A 15,567-nucleotide genomic window follows, 5' to 3' on the forward strand; every position below is an offset into this window, starting at 1 on the left:
AAAAATCATTAAGCAGTCTGGAATAGGATGGGAACCTGGGCAGTCTGGCTCCACAGCCTGCATTTTATCTGAGATTGAAAGTGGCCCCACAGAGTTCTTAATTTCACCCTCAAACTCTTCTTCCCCTAGTTTTTCCCATCTCATTGTTACTATGATCATCTAGTTGTTCCAGCCAAAAACCTACAAATCACCCTTGATTCCTCCCTATTCTCTCTCCCAAGGTTCACTCCAGCAGAATTTCTTATCAGTTCTATGTCCAAAATATATCCGAGTCTGTCCTCTCCACTTACACTGTCACTGTGCTCTTTCCCTACGGAACTGCCATAGCCTCCTGATGTTTTTCCACTCTTGTTTCTGAATAATCCAATTTCTACACAGCCAGTGAGCTTTCGAAGCTCTAAATTAAATCCTGGCACTCTCCTGCTTAAAACCAGACAGGGCTGGTACTGAACCCAAGTTCATTTGTTTGCTTCTTGAAAGCCAATACTCAAGAGACACCTGTTGGTGGGAAGGACTAGCTGCATTATTCAGGAGGACATCAACCTCAGAAGATGGTGGACTAATGTCCCCAAACCATCTCCAAGTTGCCGGTTACAGGACAAAGCGTTATAAATTGGAGTTTCAGGGGTGTTCGAGATGGGGCTATGTGCAGAAGAGCAAAGTCAGCTCCAATAATAATAATAAATTGGCCATGTGGTGTTCTGGTCAGCACCATCTAGAAGGGTTTATGTGCATTTAGTCTTCTACTCCAGGCTCGGTCTGCTCCCATATTCTTAAGGCCAGTCCCTGGGATTCTTAAGCAAGCAAGATTGTCTCCCACTCAACTAGTCATTATCTAAAAGCTCTAAGACCGGCCAGGGTCAGTAGGGAGCGAAGATGCAGGTAAGTTTTAAAATCTGTGCTGCTGGAGCAGCTTATCTTATGGCTACACTTCCAGTGCTTTCCCAACACCCTTAGAACCATGCAAAGTGCTGCCCTCATCTATTTGGCCTTGCAGCCGTCTCTAACCTCAACTCCACCACTTGCCCCTGACCCTGCTGCCTCAGCCCCACAGTCCTTCTGCTTCTCAAATTCACCAACCTTCTACCTAAACCTTGGCATCTGTTCTTCCTTCTGGAGGAACACTCTTCCGCATGGCATGGCTGCCCCTCATTCTTCAGGTCTCAACTCAGATGTCACCTCCCTCAAAAGAGAGGGGATATATGTATACCTATGGCTGATTCATGTTGAGGTTTGACAGAAAACAACAAACTTCTGCAAAGCAATTATCCTTCAATTAAAAAATAAATGAATTTTTTAAAAAAAGATGTCGCCTCCCCATTGAACTCTTCTCTATCCATCAATCTGATTCGTTGGTTACCGCCAGCCTCTTAAGTATATCACCCTATTTTATTTCGTATCCTACTTAGCACTTATTGTTTAACATCAATGTGCTTGTTTGTTCATTAAATTCTGTCTCTTTTCTCTAAAATGTAAGCTCCTTAAGAGCCTGTCTGTTCACACCCAGGACCCAGAACAGGGTCGAGCACAGAGCTGCAGAAGTGTTTGCTATTTACACACTTAAAAGCAACAATTTGCAAGATGTAACTTATCATTGTTCCTTGAATGTGTGGAGCAAACTCCAATAGTTGTACTGTTTTTAAATAAAAATGATGTGATTTACTTGATTAATCTCTCATTCCTAGAAATTTAAGTCTTCCCAAAGTTTTACTATTTAATTTTTTTCTCAATTAAAAAAAAATTGGAGACTTCCCTGGTGGGCCAGTGGCTTAGACTGCATTCCTAATGCAGGGGGCTTGGGTTCGATCCCTACTCAGGGAACTAGATCCCGCATGCCACAACTGAGAGTTCTGCATGTCACAACTAAGACCAAGTGCAGCCAGATAAATTAAAAAATAATAATAATAATAAATTAAAAAAATTGAAGTATAGTTGATTTAGTGTTAATTTCTACTGTGCAACAAAGTCAACCATTATACGTGTATATGTACATTCTTTTAAAATATTTTCCATTATAGTTTATCATAGGATATTGAATATATAGTTCCCTGTGCTATACAGTAGGGCTTTGTTGTTTATCTGTTCTATATATACTAGTGCATCTGCTGCTGCTGCTGCTAAGTCGCTTCAGTCGTGTTCAACCCTGTGCGACCCCATAGATGGCAGCCCACCAGGCTCCCCTGTCCCTGGGGTTCTCCAGGCAAGAACACTGGAGTGGGTTGCCATTTCCTTCTCCAATGCATGAAAGTGAAAAGTGAAAGTGAAGTTGCTCAGTCATGTCTGACTTTTAACGATCCCATGGACTGCAGCCTACCAGGAGGTAGGTAGGAGGTCCATGGGATTTTCCAGGCAAGAGTACTGGAGTAGGGTGCCATTGCTAACCCCCAAACCTCAGTCCATCCCTCCCCTCCCCTCCAAAAGTTTTGCTATTCTAAATAGAGCTGTAATAAATATCCTTGTACAAGAAAATAAATCTTTGGGCTCATTTTAAATTATTTCCTTAAGATAACCCCCAGAGTGAGAATTATTATGCAAACAAGATTGAGCACATTTAAGGTGGTTCAATATACTTTATTAGTTTCCAGAAATACATCAGTATCTCTTTTTATTGAACTTGGGGGAAAATGTGAGAGCTTAAGATTTCTAACAACTTTGTAACTTGCTTCACATTTATTCACTTCATCCTGGTCCTCTGCATGTATCAGAACTCAAAAATGCTTGAAATCCTCAAAAAGAAAAAGAAAAACAACAACAAAAAAACGGGAAGGCAATGTTATTCTCCAAACAGCTAGAGGGAAAGAAATGAATATATGTTGAGCTCCTACTATGAGTTAAGCTCAAACTGGGTGCTTTATGGGGATCATCTCCTTTTATTTTCTGGGGGTGAGCATCAGAATCCCTATTGTCCCAGTTTAATTTGTTCTTAGGCCTCTGGCTCCCCTCCTACTAGAACGGAAGGGCAAGGACCTTATCTCTGTTACTCACGCTGATTCATAGCCTGTGACATACTAGGTGTTCATCAAATATCTGTTGAATGGAAAATGAACTAAATTGGAGGGTGATGGAGAGTCTGGAGGCTTAGGAGTGCAGTGGAGGATTATGTTTTGGAGCATTTGTGGGAAGAATGCATGAGTGATAACTAGTCCAGCTCTGGGAAGAGATAATTGGGTACTCAGGGAGAGCTGAGTAATGACCAGTCGAGCAAAACTCTTACTGGGGTTGTACCTCAGCAAAAGTACTAGGGAAACCTATTTAATACCATTTACATTTTATATGATTATTTCCTTTACATCCTCCTTTATCTAACAGAATGCCTTCCTTAAAAAATTAAAGATGTATTCTTAGTTTTAAGAAATTCACTAGAAGACTTCCTTGGTGGCTCAGTGGTAAAGAATCCACCTGCCAATGCAGGAGACACAGGTTCAATCCCTAATCCGGGAAAATCCCACATGCCTCGGAGCAACTAAGCTCATGCACCACAACTACTGAGCCTGAGCTCTAGAGCCAGTACTCTACAACAAGAAAAGTCACGGCAATGAGAAGCTCAAACACCACAACCAGAGGGTAGGCTCTGTTCACCACAACTAGAGAAAGTCCACACATGGCAGTGAAGACCCAGTACAGCCCAAAATAAAATTTTTAAAAAAATTTAAAAAGAAATCTGCTAGAATTTGCTGAGGGAGGCTTGGGGAGATAACTATGAGGGCTTTTGTGGAGGTAGTCAACACATGAGCCACAGAAGATGAAAGTCAAGTCCACGAGGCAAGGACAAAGGACTCATCCAGTATGTGCAAAGCACAAAATATGAGACAACTCAGTATATCTTGAAATGCAAGCAGTTTGAAGAGGATTGGCTTATAGGTGCATGATAAGTGCAAAGTGGCAAGGAATGTGTTACAAGAGGTAAATTTATTCAGATCATTAAAAATCCTTTTGCCATATTAATAAGGGGGAGCTTTCAGTTAGGGATGATGTGATCAATTTTGCATTTCACCAGATTTATGATGAAAGCAACATGGAAAAGAAATTAGGAGTTGGGCTGGAGGTAGGGAAACTAGAGTCTTCTCAATGTGAGAGACAGGGAACCTGATATAAGATACAGACTGTGAGCATGAAAAAAAGAGGGGGTAAGTTTGAAGGTTCCATTAGAAGTAGAATTGATTAGACTTGGTGAGGGATTAGATTTGGAGAACAGAGAGGACAAACTTAAGGGCAATGGTCTTGTTTTCTGAGTCACGGGTAAAGAAACATGTCATGCACAGAAATACAGAGGCCAGGAGAAAGAACAGAATTTAAAATAGAAGATAATTTTCAGTTTTCAGTCTGGCATATAAGGAGCTTAGAAGTTCTTCTCACTTCTGTCCTTACAAGTAGGATGAACAGAAAATCAAAAACCAAGAGAAAATCTTGAAGGAAGCCTGAGGGGTAGAAGTGGGTACATCTTATTTATAGAGGAGCAAGGATAAGAATTACATTGGGGGAATTTCCTGGTGGTCCAGTGATTAGGACCATGTGCTTTCACTGTTAGGGCCAGGTTCAATCCCTGGTTGGGGAACTAAGACCCTGCAACCCATGCGGGGAGGCCAAAATAATAATAATTACATCAGACTTCTTCAGAAACCAAGAAGAGAGCACAGTAAAATGTCTAAAGTGTTGAAGGAAAAAAAAGTCCATCAACCTAGACTTCTGTATCCAACAAGATTCTCTCTCAAAAGTGAAGAAGTAACACTTTTTCAGGCAAACAAAAATTGAGGGAGTTTGCAGCCAGAAGATCTGACTTGCAAGATATGCTAAAAGAAATTCTTCAGAAAAGAAGGAAAACGACATAGGCCAGAAACTCAGATCTACATAAAGGCAGAACTTTAGGGAAAAGAATAAAGATAAAATTAAAAAGTCGGGTAACTAGAATTTCATAGATGTCCGATTTGAGTACTTTAGAACTTGCAGCTAGATGTCCCGCGGGCAGTCGAATACGGCTCTGCAGGGAGGAGTATAGGGGCCATTATCTCTAAGGAGATGGCCCATGGAAAGGGTAGTTTCACTAAATCGCTGTAAGGCGGTCAGAGCAGATAATTAATTCAGAAAACAAAGAATACACACTGTGTGTCAAGGTTCTGTCCCTGGAAATAAGGAGAGACTCCAGGAAGGGTGACAAGGAGAAAGACAAGTTATATGAGGGGGCTGACTGGAGTAAGCGCACAACAGAATTCGAAAAGGGAAATCTGTTATTATTTTTAGCACTACACGCCTTTAAAAAATATATCAAACACAGAAAAACACAAAAAATTACCTACAGTCTCACCATCTAGAAAAAAGTTAACTATCTGACGTATTTTTTTTCAAACTTTGTATTTTATTTTTTAAGGGCGGGCGCCCTCTCCTGTTCTGTGAAAAGAGCCGAACCCTTACTGGAAGCCGCGCACCGCCCGGGGAAGGCTTTGAAGACGCTGGGATTTAAGGAATCGGATTAGAGAGGCTGAAGACGATGGAGAGGGAAACTGGCACGAACCTCCCTTTGCAGACTAGAAATTCAAAGAACGAAGCGCTTTCTCTGCAGGCTCCCCGAAATAATGCACCGGTCGGGGGCGGAGCCCAGATCAGCGGCCCCGTCCACCCCGAAGCTGTCGGAAGTGCGCGGAAGCGAGGGCGGGGACCAGCAGCGGCGCCGGATCTGCCCGGGCGTGGCCTTGTGACGCGACGTAACGTATCCCCTGTCTGGCGGCCCATTGGTTCGCCACTACCACCCTTTTCCCGGGTAGGAGAACTGGTCGCAGAGCCGGAAGCGAGGTAGACTTCGGGTTTGAGACAGCGGCGGCGTTTCAGGCAGAGCGGTCTAGTGCCAGTGGAGCTGGCCAGCCTCTCCATTCAGGCTCCATCCCGAGTTGGAGAGAAACAGGATTCTGGTGGCCCTTGGGAGGCGCAGAGTCGGATAGCCAAGTATCCGTTGCAAACAAATAGCGGAGCTAGTGAGGGCCACCGGAAGCCCCGCCCCTGGGAGGAGTCGGGAAGCCGCGCCGAGGAGGTAGGAACCCAAAGAGACGGCCCCTGGGGTGGGGTCCGCCTGCCATGGCCACACCCCCGGGGGCCGGTCCCGCTGCTCTTCGCTTTGTAGCTGCTGCCAGCTGGCAAGTCATTCGCGGACGCTGCGTGGAGCATTTTCCCCGAGTAGTGGAGTTTCTGCGATACCTGCGCGCTGCTGCCCCTGGCTTGGTTCGCTACCGGCATCATGAACGCCTGTGTATGGGCCTAAAGGCCAAGGTATTGGAACCAATAGGACCTGGTAGAAGGGATAGGGATCGACTACTTGGGGGTGGAACCGGTAGGAAAAGGGCAGTTTGCTCCGACGTGGGCTTTCTGAGCTCAGTACCCTCCACAGTTGGTGGTGGACCTCATCCTGCAGGGCCGGCCTTGGGCCCAGGTTCTAAATGCCCTACATCACCACTTCCCAGAGTCTGGACCTGTAGTGCGGGACCCCAAAATCGTGAGTAACCCTTGAAGCGAGCCCTACCCCGGTTAATACCTGATGCAGCAAAGTTGCTTCTCTTCGTGGTCACTGGATACTGGTGCCCCTAACCTGTTTGCCTTCCTTACCCTCGACAGACAAAGCAGGATCTGAGGAAGATATCGGAGGCTCAGGAAACCTTTTGCCAGCAGGTGAAGCAGCTGGCAGAAGCCCCTGTTGATTTGGCCTCGAAGCTGCAGGTGGGACTGGCTGCTTTGGAAGCAGTGGTGTAGCTGTTGTCTCTAGCCCTCTCTGACCTGCTGCTTTTCCTCCTGCAGGAACTTGAACAAGAGTATGGGGAAACTTTTATGGCAGCCATGGAAAAGCTGTTTTTTGAATATTTGTGTCAGCTGGAAAAAGCACTGCCTACGCTGCAGGCACAGCAGGTTTTGTTGGGGCAAAACACTTAAGGGCAGAATGCTGGGATGGCAGGTGGGGTTGTAACAAGGCCTGTGGTCTTCATGCCTCTCTCCCTTCTCACAGCTTCAGGATGTGCTGAGCTGGATGCAGCCTGGAGTTTCTATTACTTCTTCTTTTGTCTTGAGCCAATATGGTGTGGACATGGGGTGGCCACTTCCAGGTACCAGGACCATGTGGGAGAACTAAGAATTTGGGGGGTGGAGTTTTAGCTTGAGACCTTTTGAGACAGCCCACTGGAAGGGTTACATCGGCCTGAGGTATAAGAAACCAAGCTGAGTGGATGTGTTCGAATTTTAGCTTTTTAAGAAGCCTTGTTTTCTTCTTCAGAGTACTCTGCTACTGATTCAGTGAACACGACAGAGCCCTCAGAGCAGAGTCCTCCTCAGCAACCAAGACCAGCACTCCACGACCCTCTGCCAAAAGCCTCTCCTGGCCCACTGCTTCCTCAGGGACCAGCCTCGAGGAAGCATCCGGAACCTCTGACAGGCCACCATTTCAATCTGGCCCCTCTAGGCCGGCGAAGAATCCAGCCCCAGTGGGCACCCACTAGCAGAGGCCATAAGGAGCGCCCCACAGTCATGCTGCTCCCCTTCAGGGACGTGGGTTCACCAGCCCAGGTCACATCTAAGCCTGGGAAGAGCAAAGATGGCACACATACAGCAGATGCAGCCGGTGCTGTGGGCACCAGAGCACCCTCGACCGGGAAGTCTAAGAGTCCATCTGAGACCCTGGGAGGAAGAGCTCTGAAGGAGAATCCAACTGACTCATCTGCGTCGGAGCAAAAGGAGTGAGTAGAACAGCTGCATCTCCCTACTAGCAGCACGTGCCCTGCCCGCTTTCCTTTCACCCTGTCTTTGCTTGCTCCCACCTCAGGAACTGCCACATGGACTGCCACATGGAACCACTTAGACTGTCATTATCACCTCCTAGGAAGTCAGGTAGGTATCCTGAGTCAGAACCAGATCAAACAGCCCTTCCTCCTGGGGACTTCTGAGGATCTGTGTTCACTGAGGAGAGTGCCTGGACTCTGCTTTTCTCCCTACAGTGTGTCCTCCATCTCTGTACAGCTCTGACATTACCATAGGGGACCTGGTTTTGGACTCTGACGAGGAAGAAGATGGCCAGAGGGAAAGAAGAGTGAGTAGGAAAGCTGGGAAGTGGATGGGTGGGCAGAACAAGACAGAAAGTGACATGCTCTAGGATATGGAGGGCTCAGGGCACGTTTCAATGATGATAGGATCTCCCTGCTCCCTTCTCTGCAGGAATCTCTGGAAAACTATCAGAAGACAAAGTTTGACACCCTGATCCCCACCTTCTGTGAATATCTACCCTCTTCTGGCCCCAGCACTGTGTCTATCCCCTTCCCTGACTGTACAGACAGTTCTAGACTCCTGTGATAAGACTGAAATGCTCACGACATTCTGCCTGTCTCCTTTCTCTCATACAGTTTAGTGGGGATAAAGTGAAAGCCTGGGCTTGGGTTGCCCGACTATAATGCTGAAGTTACTTTGTAATGCTTGATAATTAAATTTTGGATTTGTTAAACACTGTCTTGATGCAAGGAAGGGGAATGAAGCCTTCTCTAAGGTCTAGGTAGGTCATTCTTGAGAAACATAACCAGCCTCTCTGGGGCTGGAAGCTGATCCTTTTGCCATTTTACTTCCCTTGGAGAGTGTTGTTCAGACATGTCCAATTACCAGGGCTGAGAGCCTGGAAGAAAAATTTCCTTTTGCTATTCTGAAAATACTCTGTGGTCCGATGCCAGAATATACTTTGTAAATTCTCATGCTGCCAGGTTCGTTGCAGGTAGTGGCTCTAGAATGGAGATGTTTCACGGGAAGGGTACTCACTGTCCCTGACTCTACTGGGTCAGTGCCGGCTCCACTTGCCCTGGGGTAGCACCCAGATGCCAGCCTTATGCAGAAAATCCCAGAATCTCAAAGTCATTGGGATCTCTCTTTATTGAGGTATTTAAATTATGTAAATACTTCCACGCTTTGTAGATATTCAGAGGTCTATTTAATGAATCCGATTAACAAAACATGATTCTAAAAGCCTACCTCTACCAGAACCAAGGCCACATAAAACATTTATGTATGAATCAGCCTCTCTTTTCAATCCTCTTCAGAATGCTGGGTCCCCAGATTCCCACTTGATTCTCTCAGCTTCCTTTTCTCAGCCTGCCTGCCTTGCTTCCTCTCCACTAAGTGCCGTCAGCATTTTGCATGTGCAGATAGAGAAGTACAGGATTACTGCAGGAACCGTCAGGAGAGGATAGGAAATGACCAAGTAATAGCCTAAGTAGCTGGGACGAGAGAGGGGCCCACTTGGGAGCCCTGTGGTGGATGCTAGAGCCCTGGGAGGGCAGAACTGCTCAGGTCTAGCTCTCGTCACTGAAGATCGGATTCACCTGCTGGGTGACACGGATGAAGGTAGTTCTCCGGCTCAGCTCCTTCAGCTTAGCTGCTCCCACGTAAGTGCAGGTGGAGCGGATGCCTCCAAGAATGTCTCGGATGGTATGTTCCACATCCCCTTTAAAGGGCACCTCCACTGTCTTTCCTTCTGAGGCCCTTAGAAGAAGAAAAGCTTTCTTACCTTTTCTCGCTGGATTCCTTACCCTGGTCTCTAGCGTTTAGTTCTTCCCTGTTCATCACTTTTCTTCCAAGAACTGTACCATCCATCTCCCAGCAACCATGAGTTCTGCCATCACCCTTCTAGGAAAGTCATGCTTTCCAAGAACCCTTGGCCTCTGGCCACCACACCTACCTGTACTCAGCCACACCCCCGGCATACTTCTTCATGGCCATTTCGGAACTCATGCCGTAGAAGAGCTTGTACTTCCTGCCATTCCTCTCGATGAGCTCACCACCTGACTCACTGTGCCCAGCCAGCATGCCGCCCAGCATCACGAAGTCAGCCCCTGCCCCTGCCAGCACCAGCGAGAGGGTAAGAGATGAAACTGGCCCAGGTGCCCAAACTGTCACCCTCAGAAGCAACTCACACCAAGTTTTCAGGCCTCACAATGATTCTGGCATCTTCCTGGTTTTGTTTCCTTAGCTGGCCCATAACCCAAGCACACAGGCCTGCTCTGCCCTGACTCTATTCCTCAGTAGGCCTGACTTTTCCAAGAATTTCAAAAAGAGTCTCTGCCAGGCTTCTGCTCTCTGCTTTTTGTTGCTTTTGCCATCTGCCTCTTTTTACTGTGCCCAGCCAAGACTCACTTCAAGTGTCTCAAGAGCAAAGGTCTCCAACTTGAGTGTGAGCAAGGATGACCCAGGAAGCTGGGAAAGTACAGATCTGCAGCCCTACTCCCCAGAGCTAGATCCTGTGGATGTGGTGTGGGGCTCGGACCTCTACTCCATCCAGTTGTCCAGGCGATGGTGCAGATGGTCCTGGCCCACATTTGGAGAGTCTGTATTAGAGTTTCAGGATGTCCCCTGCTGGCTGCCCCAGGTGACACCATAGACTTCTGGGTCCCTAGTCATATTATTAAAGAACAGCTTTCTTGGACTTCCCTAGCCTGATCCTCAACCCGCTCCAGTGTTCTTGCCTGGAGAATCCCAGGGACGGGGGAGCCTGGTGGGCTGCCGTCTATGGGGTCGCACACGGTTGGACACGACTGAGGCAACTCAGCAGCAGCAGCCTGATCCTAGACCCTCAGAGGTGACTCATCCTCTTCTACAGGATCCTCCTTACGTGCCCTCCTTACCGAAAGCCTTGGCCACATCCCCAGGACAGCTGCAGCCTCCATCCTGCAAAGTAAGGAGCACTGTGAAGAGACAGCATGGATGCCCCAAGCCCTCTAGGAGGTCCCAGCGGCCCAGCTCAATGCTGACAGGGACCCAGGAACCCTAATCCAAACTCTACCAGAACCTCCAGACGTGGGTGAGAACCCAGATGTTTGGCAGCTTCATACTCTATCCTGCCCTTGACCTTACTGAAATGATGTGGCCTTTGAGGCCGTGAGCAGCATCTGCACACTCCATCACTGCACTTAGCTGTGGATACCCCACTCCAGTTTTCTTCCGGGTGGTACACACGGAGCCTGAGAAGAATGTGACAAGAATGAGGATGAAGTTGTTCACAGGTGTCTGCCACTGGAGGGGTGGCCAGTGGCCCCCAGTGAACCAGCTTACCTGGTCCAATTCCCACTTTGATGATGTCAGCCCCAGAGAGGATCAGCTCTTCCACCATTTCTCCTGTTACCACATTCCCTGCCTGGGACAGAACCATCAAAACAGCATGCTCAGGGTCAGAAAGAGTCAACATTATTACGAAGAAGAGTCGCTGGGTTCCCCTTTTAGATGAGTCACTTCAGAGGACCCTGCTTCCCAAGCTGAGCTAAGGGGGTGAGTGGCCAGTGTTACGGTTGTACTAGGGTAAAGTGGGGTCTAGCTGGAATAAGATCACACCGGATTTACAGTAGATTTCTCTCCCTCCCCACCAAGACACCCAAACATATCCTGTCCTTAAATTGTTACGTCATGAGACCTCTCTGGCTTCAGGGGAAGTGGGAGGACATGGTAATGTAGGCTCAGTACCCACCTACCCAGCTGTATTTGCTTTTGATGAACAGGACAGAGAGACCCCACAATGCTGTGAAGAAAACAAGGCCTTGTCATCACTCCCCTGAGCTTGTAAAAAATAAAACTGCATTTCATGCAACCCCTTTAATGTAAGACTGTAGTGTCTGTCCATGTCTTTGGGCAGGTGTGTATGTACCAGAGATATGTACAATGCATAAGTGTTCCATTGTGGTTTGGTGAGTGACATCGGGTACTGGATTTACAAGACCGTGTATCAAGGGTCAGAGAAAACAGCACTGGCCAGTAAACAAACATCTAAAATGGGGAACCGTGGATAACCATCCAGTGCCATGATTAAGTGGACTAGGAAATGCAGTAGAGGAGAAAGGAACTTATAACAAAATAGAGTGGCAGGAAGAGTGGAGGAAGGAGAGGAACGGACCCACTAGAGGGCAACAGACATACCATGATGGTGTGTTCAGGGAAGCGCTTCCGCACATCCTTCACAAATTCCACAAAGTGTTCAGAGTAGCCATTGGCCACGTCCAGGCATACATACTTCACCTGGGGAATAGCGTTCAGGATCTGTTCCAGCTGCTCAAAGTCCGAAGAGCCTGTGCCTGAGCTGGCAGCCAGATGCTGTGAGAGAAACAGGGCCATGAGCATGTCAGAGGCAACAACATGGCTGGTTAGCCAAGGGGAGTGGGGAGGTCAGGGTTGGAAGACAAGCAAAAGGGATTGTCGGAAGACGGCTAAGGCAGGGGTCGGGAGGACCGGTGTTACCTCAAGACAGTCAGGATTCTGGCTGGCAAACTCTTTCCACTGCTCGAGGCTGTAGTGTTTATGGACAGCAGTGAAGAGGGAGAACTGGGGAGAAGAAAGCGTTAAAAAGGAAAGAACTTGTTAGAACCGCTTTCTCTGGAAACAGACCTTTATATTATCCTATCTGAGGGACAAAAGGACTGAAGTCTGGAAAAAGCAACTTGAAGATGTCAGTGGTTGAGCTGAGACCTCAGTTCCACCATTATTCTCCCTACAAATGCAATCGGGCTTTTCCACATAAGCCAGTACCTGCCCAACACTCCCACCAAAGCACTAAGTCATTTGGATTGGACTTTACCTGCCAGCGTGTGCAGTGCTTCTGACTTAAAAGGTGACAAGGACAAGCTGTTGGTGCAGTGGGATAAGCAGCAGACGAGAGAACCATGAAAAGGCTGTACAGAGACAGTGTCTGCCTGCACTGACTCAGCTCCTCCAATGACAACCTAGTACAGAACTAACCTATTTTTGGTATTTTCTGTTCCATTTATCAGCAGTAATTCAGTGAGCCTAAATGCTCACAAAATCAAAAGAGGTAAAGCCTTAAGGTTAACAGCCAATAAGGTACTACCCTTTCTCCATCTCTGCTAAAGTAGTGGACAAAAGGGACTTTGTCGGTGGTCCAGTGGTTGAGACTCACTTCCCATGCAGGGGGTGGGTTCGATCCCTGGTGCCACATGCTTCAACACATGGAACCCACCCCCCCAAAAAAAAGTAATGGACAGATTTTCTTAAATCATGGACCAACCTGAAAAGTCTGTTTCATTCAGCCTGTTTTGGTTAACCAAGTTCAAGGCTAGAATGACTCATCAGACTTATGTTCCCTAGCTCAAAAAATTGCAGACAACATCCCAATACAAAGGCCACTGTGAATGCTGGTGTTTGTGCTTTAAAACTGCAGACATGTGAATAAACAAGGCAGCAGTTGAGAAAGCACAAATCTTGCAACTGATGAGATCCAAGGGATTAGCCGGCAGTAAGGAAGTGCGCATGCTATACTCAGACATCATCAACATTGCTCAGCCAAAGCTGCTACTGAATTCTGCTTTCTCAGAACACTGCCACTAACAAAGAAAAATCACTCTAGGAAGTCATCACACCTGGGAGATATCTTGGCATAGGGTGGCATGATGAATACATCCAATTACATACCAAGCTAGAGATCTAGAAAAAGGTCCTTGCTTGCACCCAACCTTTTAATTATTACTAAGACTTGCCTGTATCTCTAAAATCTGACTTCTTAAACATTCATCAGCAGAAACAAAAAGCCAGTCTCAACATAAAGCTCAAGAAAGTCCCAGCAAGGTCCATACGTTGTAGGACATCTGTTAACACTGAAGTCAGATTCACCATTGCTGCTTAACTCTACTGGACAGGCCAGGTGGACAACAGGCAACAGTGGGATTGCTAAGCAGATATTGAATGGCAACAGAAATATGGTACCAAAGCTGCGTAACTATGAACCTCAGAGAAATGACAGCATACATTCCAGAAAGACTTCTAGCAATCAGAAACAGAAAGGGAGACGAAGTCCTTAAGGATAGCAGAGCCACAAGCAGCAGCAGAATCCATCAACCAGGGCTACATGGATAACCAGAAGAGTGTATACGTCCTCAGGATACCCAAAGTAACTATCTGCTTTCTCAGCTACAAGTATAGAAGCAAGTAATATAACTGACAGGAGCAGCATCTTCCATTTTGAAAACAAGCAATAACCTGAATAAGAAAAACATTCCATTTTGGGCACATCCCAGAACACTCAGGAACCTAGGACTTAAAAGGAAGATTTAAAAAAAAAAAAATATATATATATAGCAGGCATGAAAGAAACTAAATTTCTTCTCGATAGGATTTTCTAGTTGGGAATTTTTGAATGCTCAAACTATATTTAGTTTCTGGACTAAAACAGTGAATGCTGAGTATCCTAACAGTAGTGTAAAGAGAGATGCATGTGGTTTGTAGAGGGTGATCTGGGTAGTGGGAAAAATTGGCAGGATGTTTAAAATGCTGGACAGGAGAAGAGGGAAGTTTCGTTAAAATGGGTGCAAAACTTAGCTTTGAATCTCCCTAAGTCAGATGGCCATTTAAAGTTATCAGATAAAGAGGCCTTAGTACTATTGCAGAAAGCAGTAAATCAAGCATCCTGTTAATTGCCAGAGCTGACCTGGGATGGGAGTGGGGATGCAGATACCTATGCAGTCAGCCCACAAAACACCATGAGGAAGGGGCATGAGGGAAGTCCTACCTTACAGAGGACCTTGGCCATCTCAAAGGTGCCCACAGTATCCATATTGGCAGCAATAATGGGGATCCCAGTGTACATCTGCTTTGAGTTCCGAAAGGCAAAGGATCTTGTGAGATCCACCTGCAGAGGCGAACAGGAAACTGAGCGTTTCACTCATCCAAAAACAAGTACTGCAGGAGAGCAAAAGCCAGGAATCTTTCCCAGTTCAGGCCCTCCAAGGAGCTTGGAATCAAGAAAGAGCAACTAGGAAAGCAGGCTCACCTCACTTCGAGACTTAAGGGTACTGCGTTTGGGCCTCAACAGGACATCCTTGAAATCCAGTTTGACGTCGTTGTCGATGTGAGGCATGGCAGGGACCTTAAGATAGCAATGAATCTGAGGGTTGGAAGGTAGGAAAAGTCTAGGAGAGGGTAGCTGAGTCAACTTCCCTTTAGCTCTTAATGCCCTGTTAGGGCTGGGTGGCTTATCTCTCTCCTAGCTTAAATCGTGGAAAGTCTGAGCATTGACTGAGGTACAGTCCCTGAAGAATGTCACTTCAGACCCATGCGGTTTCACTTTCTCTCGGTGTCTTCAACAAATAGTACTATTTGTTGGGGAGAACTGGGATGGAGTCGTGAGTGACCCTAAAATGGTGCATTCTTTACCCCCACCACTCTTCTTTCTGCCACCCTTACAAAGACCAATCTGGGGTAAGGGGCAGATTTGGAAGCGAGGAGTGGTGGGTTTCTCATAAACCAGCTTCCGGGATAGGGGTACTCACTTCCTGTCTCCGTGATTCGAGTGGCAGTTGACCAACGCTTCTCTCGCTTAACCACAGCCTCGCGCAGCCCCGCTGAGCCTTGTGGGATAACAGGTTGGGCTAATTTGCCGCAGAGAACTAGCAGCCGAGGAATTCCGGCTTCGGTGGCAGCCGTGCAAGGCCTTCTGGATAACAGAGTTCACACACTGAGGATGCCGTCGGATCCGAGGGACAGGGGACTACAACTCCCAGAGTGAGACGCGCGGAGCTGCCCCTTGGCATGATGGGAGGAGTAGTTCGTTCCGTGCCCTCTTAT

At 47.0% G+C, this 15,567-nt stretch overlaps 2 protein-coding genes across 5 annotated transcripts; one reads left to right on the top strand and one right to left on the bottom strand.

The window, feature by feature from the left end:
* Positions 1-5,696: 5,696 nt before the first annotated feature.
* Positions 5,697-11,601, top strand: TINF2 (TERF1 interacting nuclear factor 2). Of its 3 annotated transcripts, XM_070797081.1 has the most exons (10): positions 5,698-6,022; positions 6,113-6,258; positions 6,377-6,481; positions 6,601-6,702; positions 6,781-6,888; positions 6,986-7,082; positions 7,250-7,709; positions 7,796-7,860; positions 7,968-8,059; positions 10,607-11,601. In XM_070797081.1, exons 2-10 carry the CDS (start codon positions 6,241-6,243, stop codon positions 10,775-10,777), a joined length of 1,218 nt encoding a protein of 405 aa, XP_070653182.1. In that variant the 5' UTR covers positions 5,698-6,022; positions 6,113-6,240; the 3' UTR covers positions 10,778-11,601. The 3 variants fall into 3 exon arrangements, with proteins under 3 accessions (XP_019823831.1, XP_070653182.1, XP_019823832.1); XM_019968272.2 differs by having other exon boundaries at positions 5,697-6,258; XM_019968273.2 differs by having other exon boundaries at positions 5,698-6,258; positions 8,185-11,601.
* On the bottom strand, positions 8,866-15,466 carry GMPR2 (guanosine monophosphate reductase 2). 2 transcript variants are annotated; one of them, XM_019968275.2, is made up of 10 exons: positions 15,273-15,466; positions 14,774-14,887; positions 14,513-14,632; positions 12,232-12,315; positions 11,914-12,087; positions 11,059-11,140; positions 10,861-10,967; positions 10,632-10,674; positions 9,689-9,848; positions 8,866-9,492 (listed from the first exon to the last, which is right to left on the bottom strand). In XM_019968275.2, the coding sequence occupies exons 2-10, from the start codon at positions 14,858-14,860 to the stop codon at positions 9,303-9,305; spliced, it is 1,047 nt and encodes a 348-aa protein (XP_019823834.1). In that variant the 5' UTR covers positions 14,861-14,887; positions 15,273-15,466; the 3' UTR covers positions 8,866-9,302. The 2 variants fall into 2 exon arrangements, with proteins under 2 accessions (XP_019823834.1, XP_019823833.1); XM_019968274.2 differs by having other exon boundaries at positions 14,774-14,869; positions 15,273-15,465.
* Between the last annotated feature and the right edge of the window lie 101 nt (positions 15,467-15,567).

Source organism: Bos indicus, chromosome 10 (assembly GCF_029378745.1).
Source record: "Bos indicus isolate NIAB-ARS_2022 breed Sahiwal x Tharparkar chromosome 10, NIAB-ARS_B.indTharparkar_mat_pri_1.0, whole genome shotgun sequence".
Lineage (NCBI taxonomy): Eukaryota > Metazoa > Chordata > Mammalia > Artiodactyla > Bovidae > Bos > Bos indicus.

Coding starts and splice junctions, on each gene's coding strand:
- TINF2 (XM_019968272.2), top strand. CDS start 6,067: ATGGCCACACCCCCGGGGGCCGGTCCCGCTGCTCTTCGCTTTGTAGCT. Junction 6,889..6,985: donor CTACGCTGCAGGCACAGCAG/GTTTTGTTGGGG, acceptor CCCTTCTCACAG/CTTCAGGATGTGCTGAGCTG. Junction 7,083..7,249: donor CATGGGGTGGCCACTTCCAG/GTACCAGGACCA, acceptor TTTCTTCTTCAG/AGTACTCTGCTACTGATTCA.
- GMPR2 (XM_019968275.2), bottom strand. CDS start 14,860: ATGCCTCACATCGACAACGACGTCAAACTGGATTTCAAGGATGTCCTG. Junction 14,633..14,773: donor CCCTTAAGTCTCGAAGTGAG/GTGAGCCTGCTT, acceptor TCGCCTCTGCAG/GTGGATCTCACAAGATCCTT. Junction 10,675..10,860: donor TCAAAGGCCACATCATTTCA/GTAAGGTCAAGG, acceptor CTTACTTTGCAG/GATGGAGGCTGCAGCTGTCC.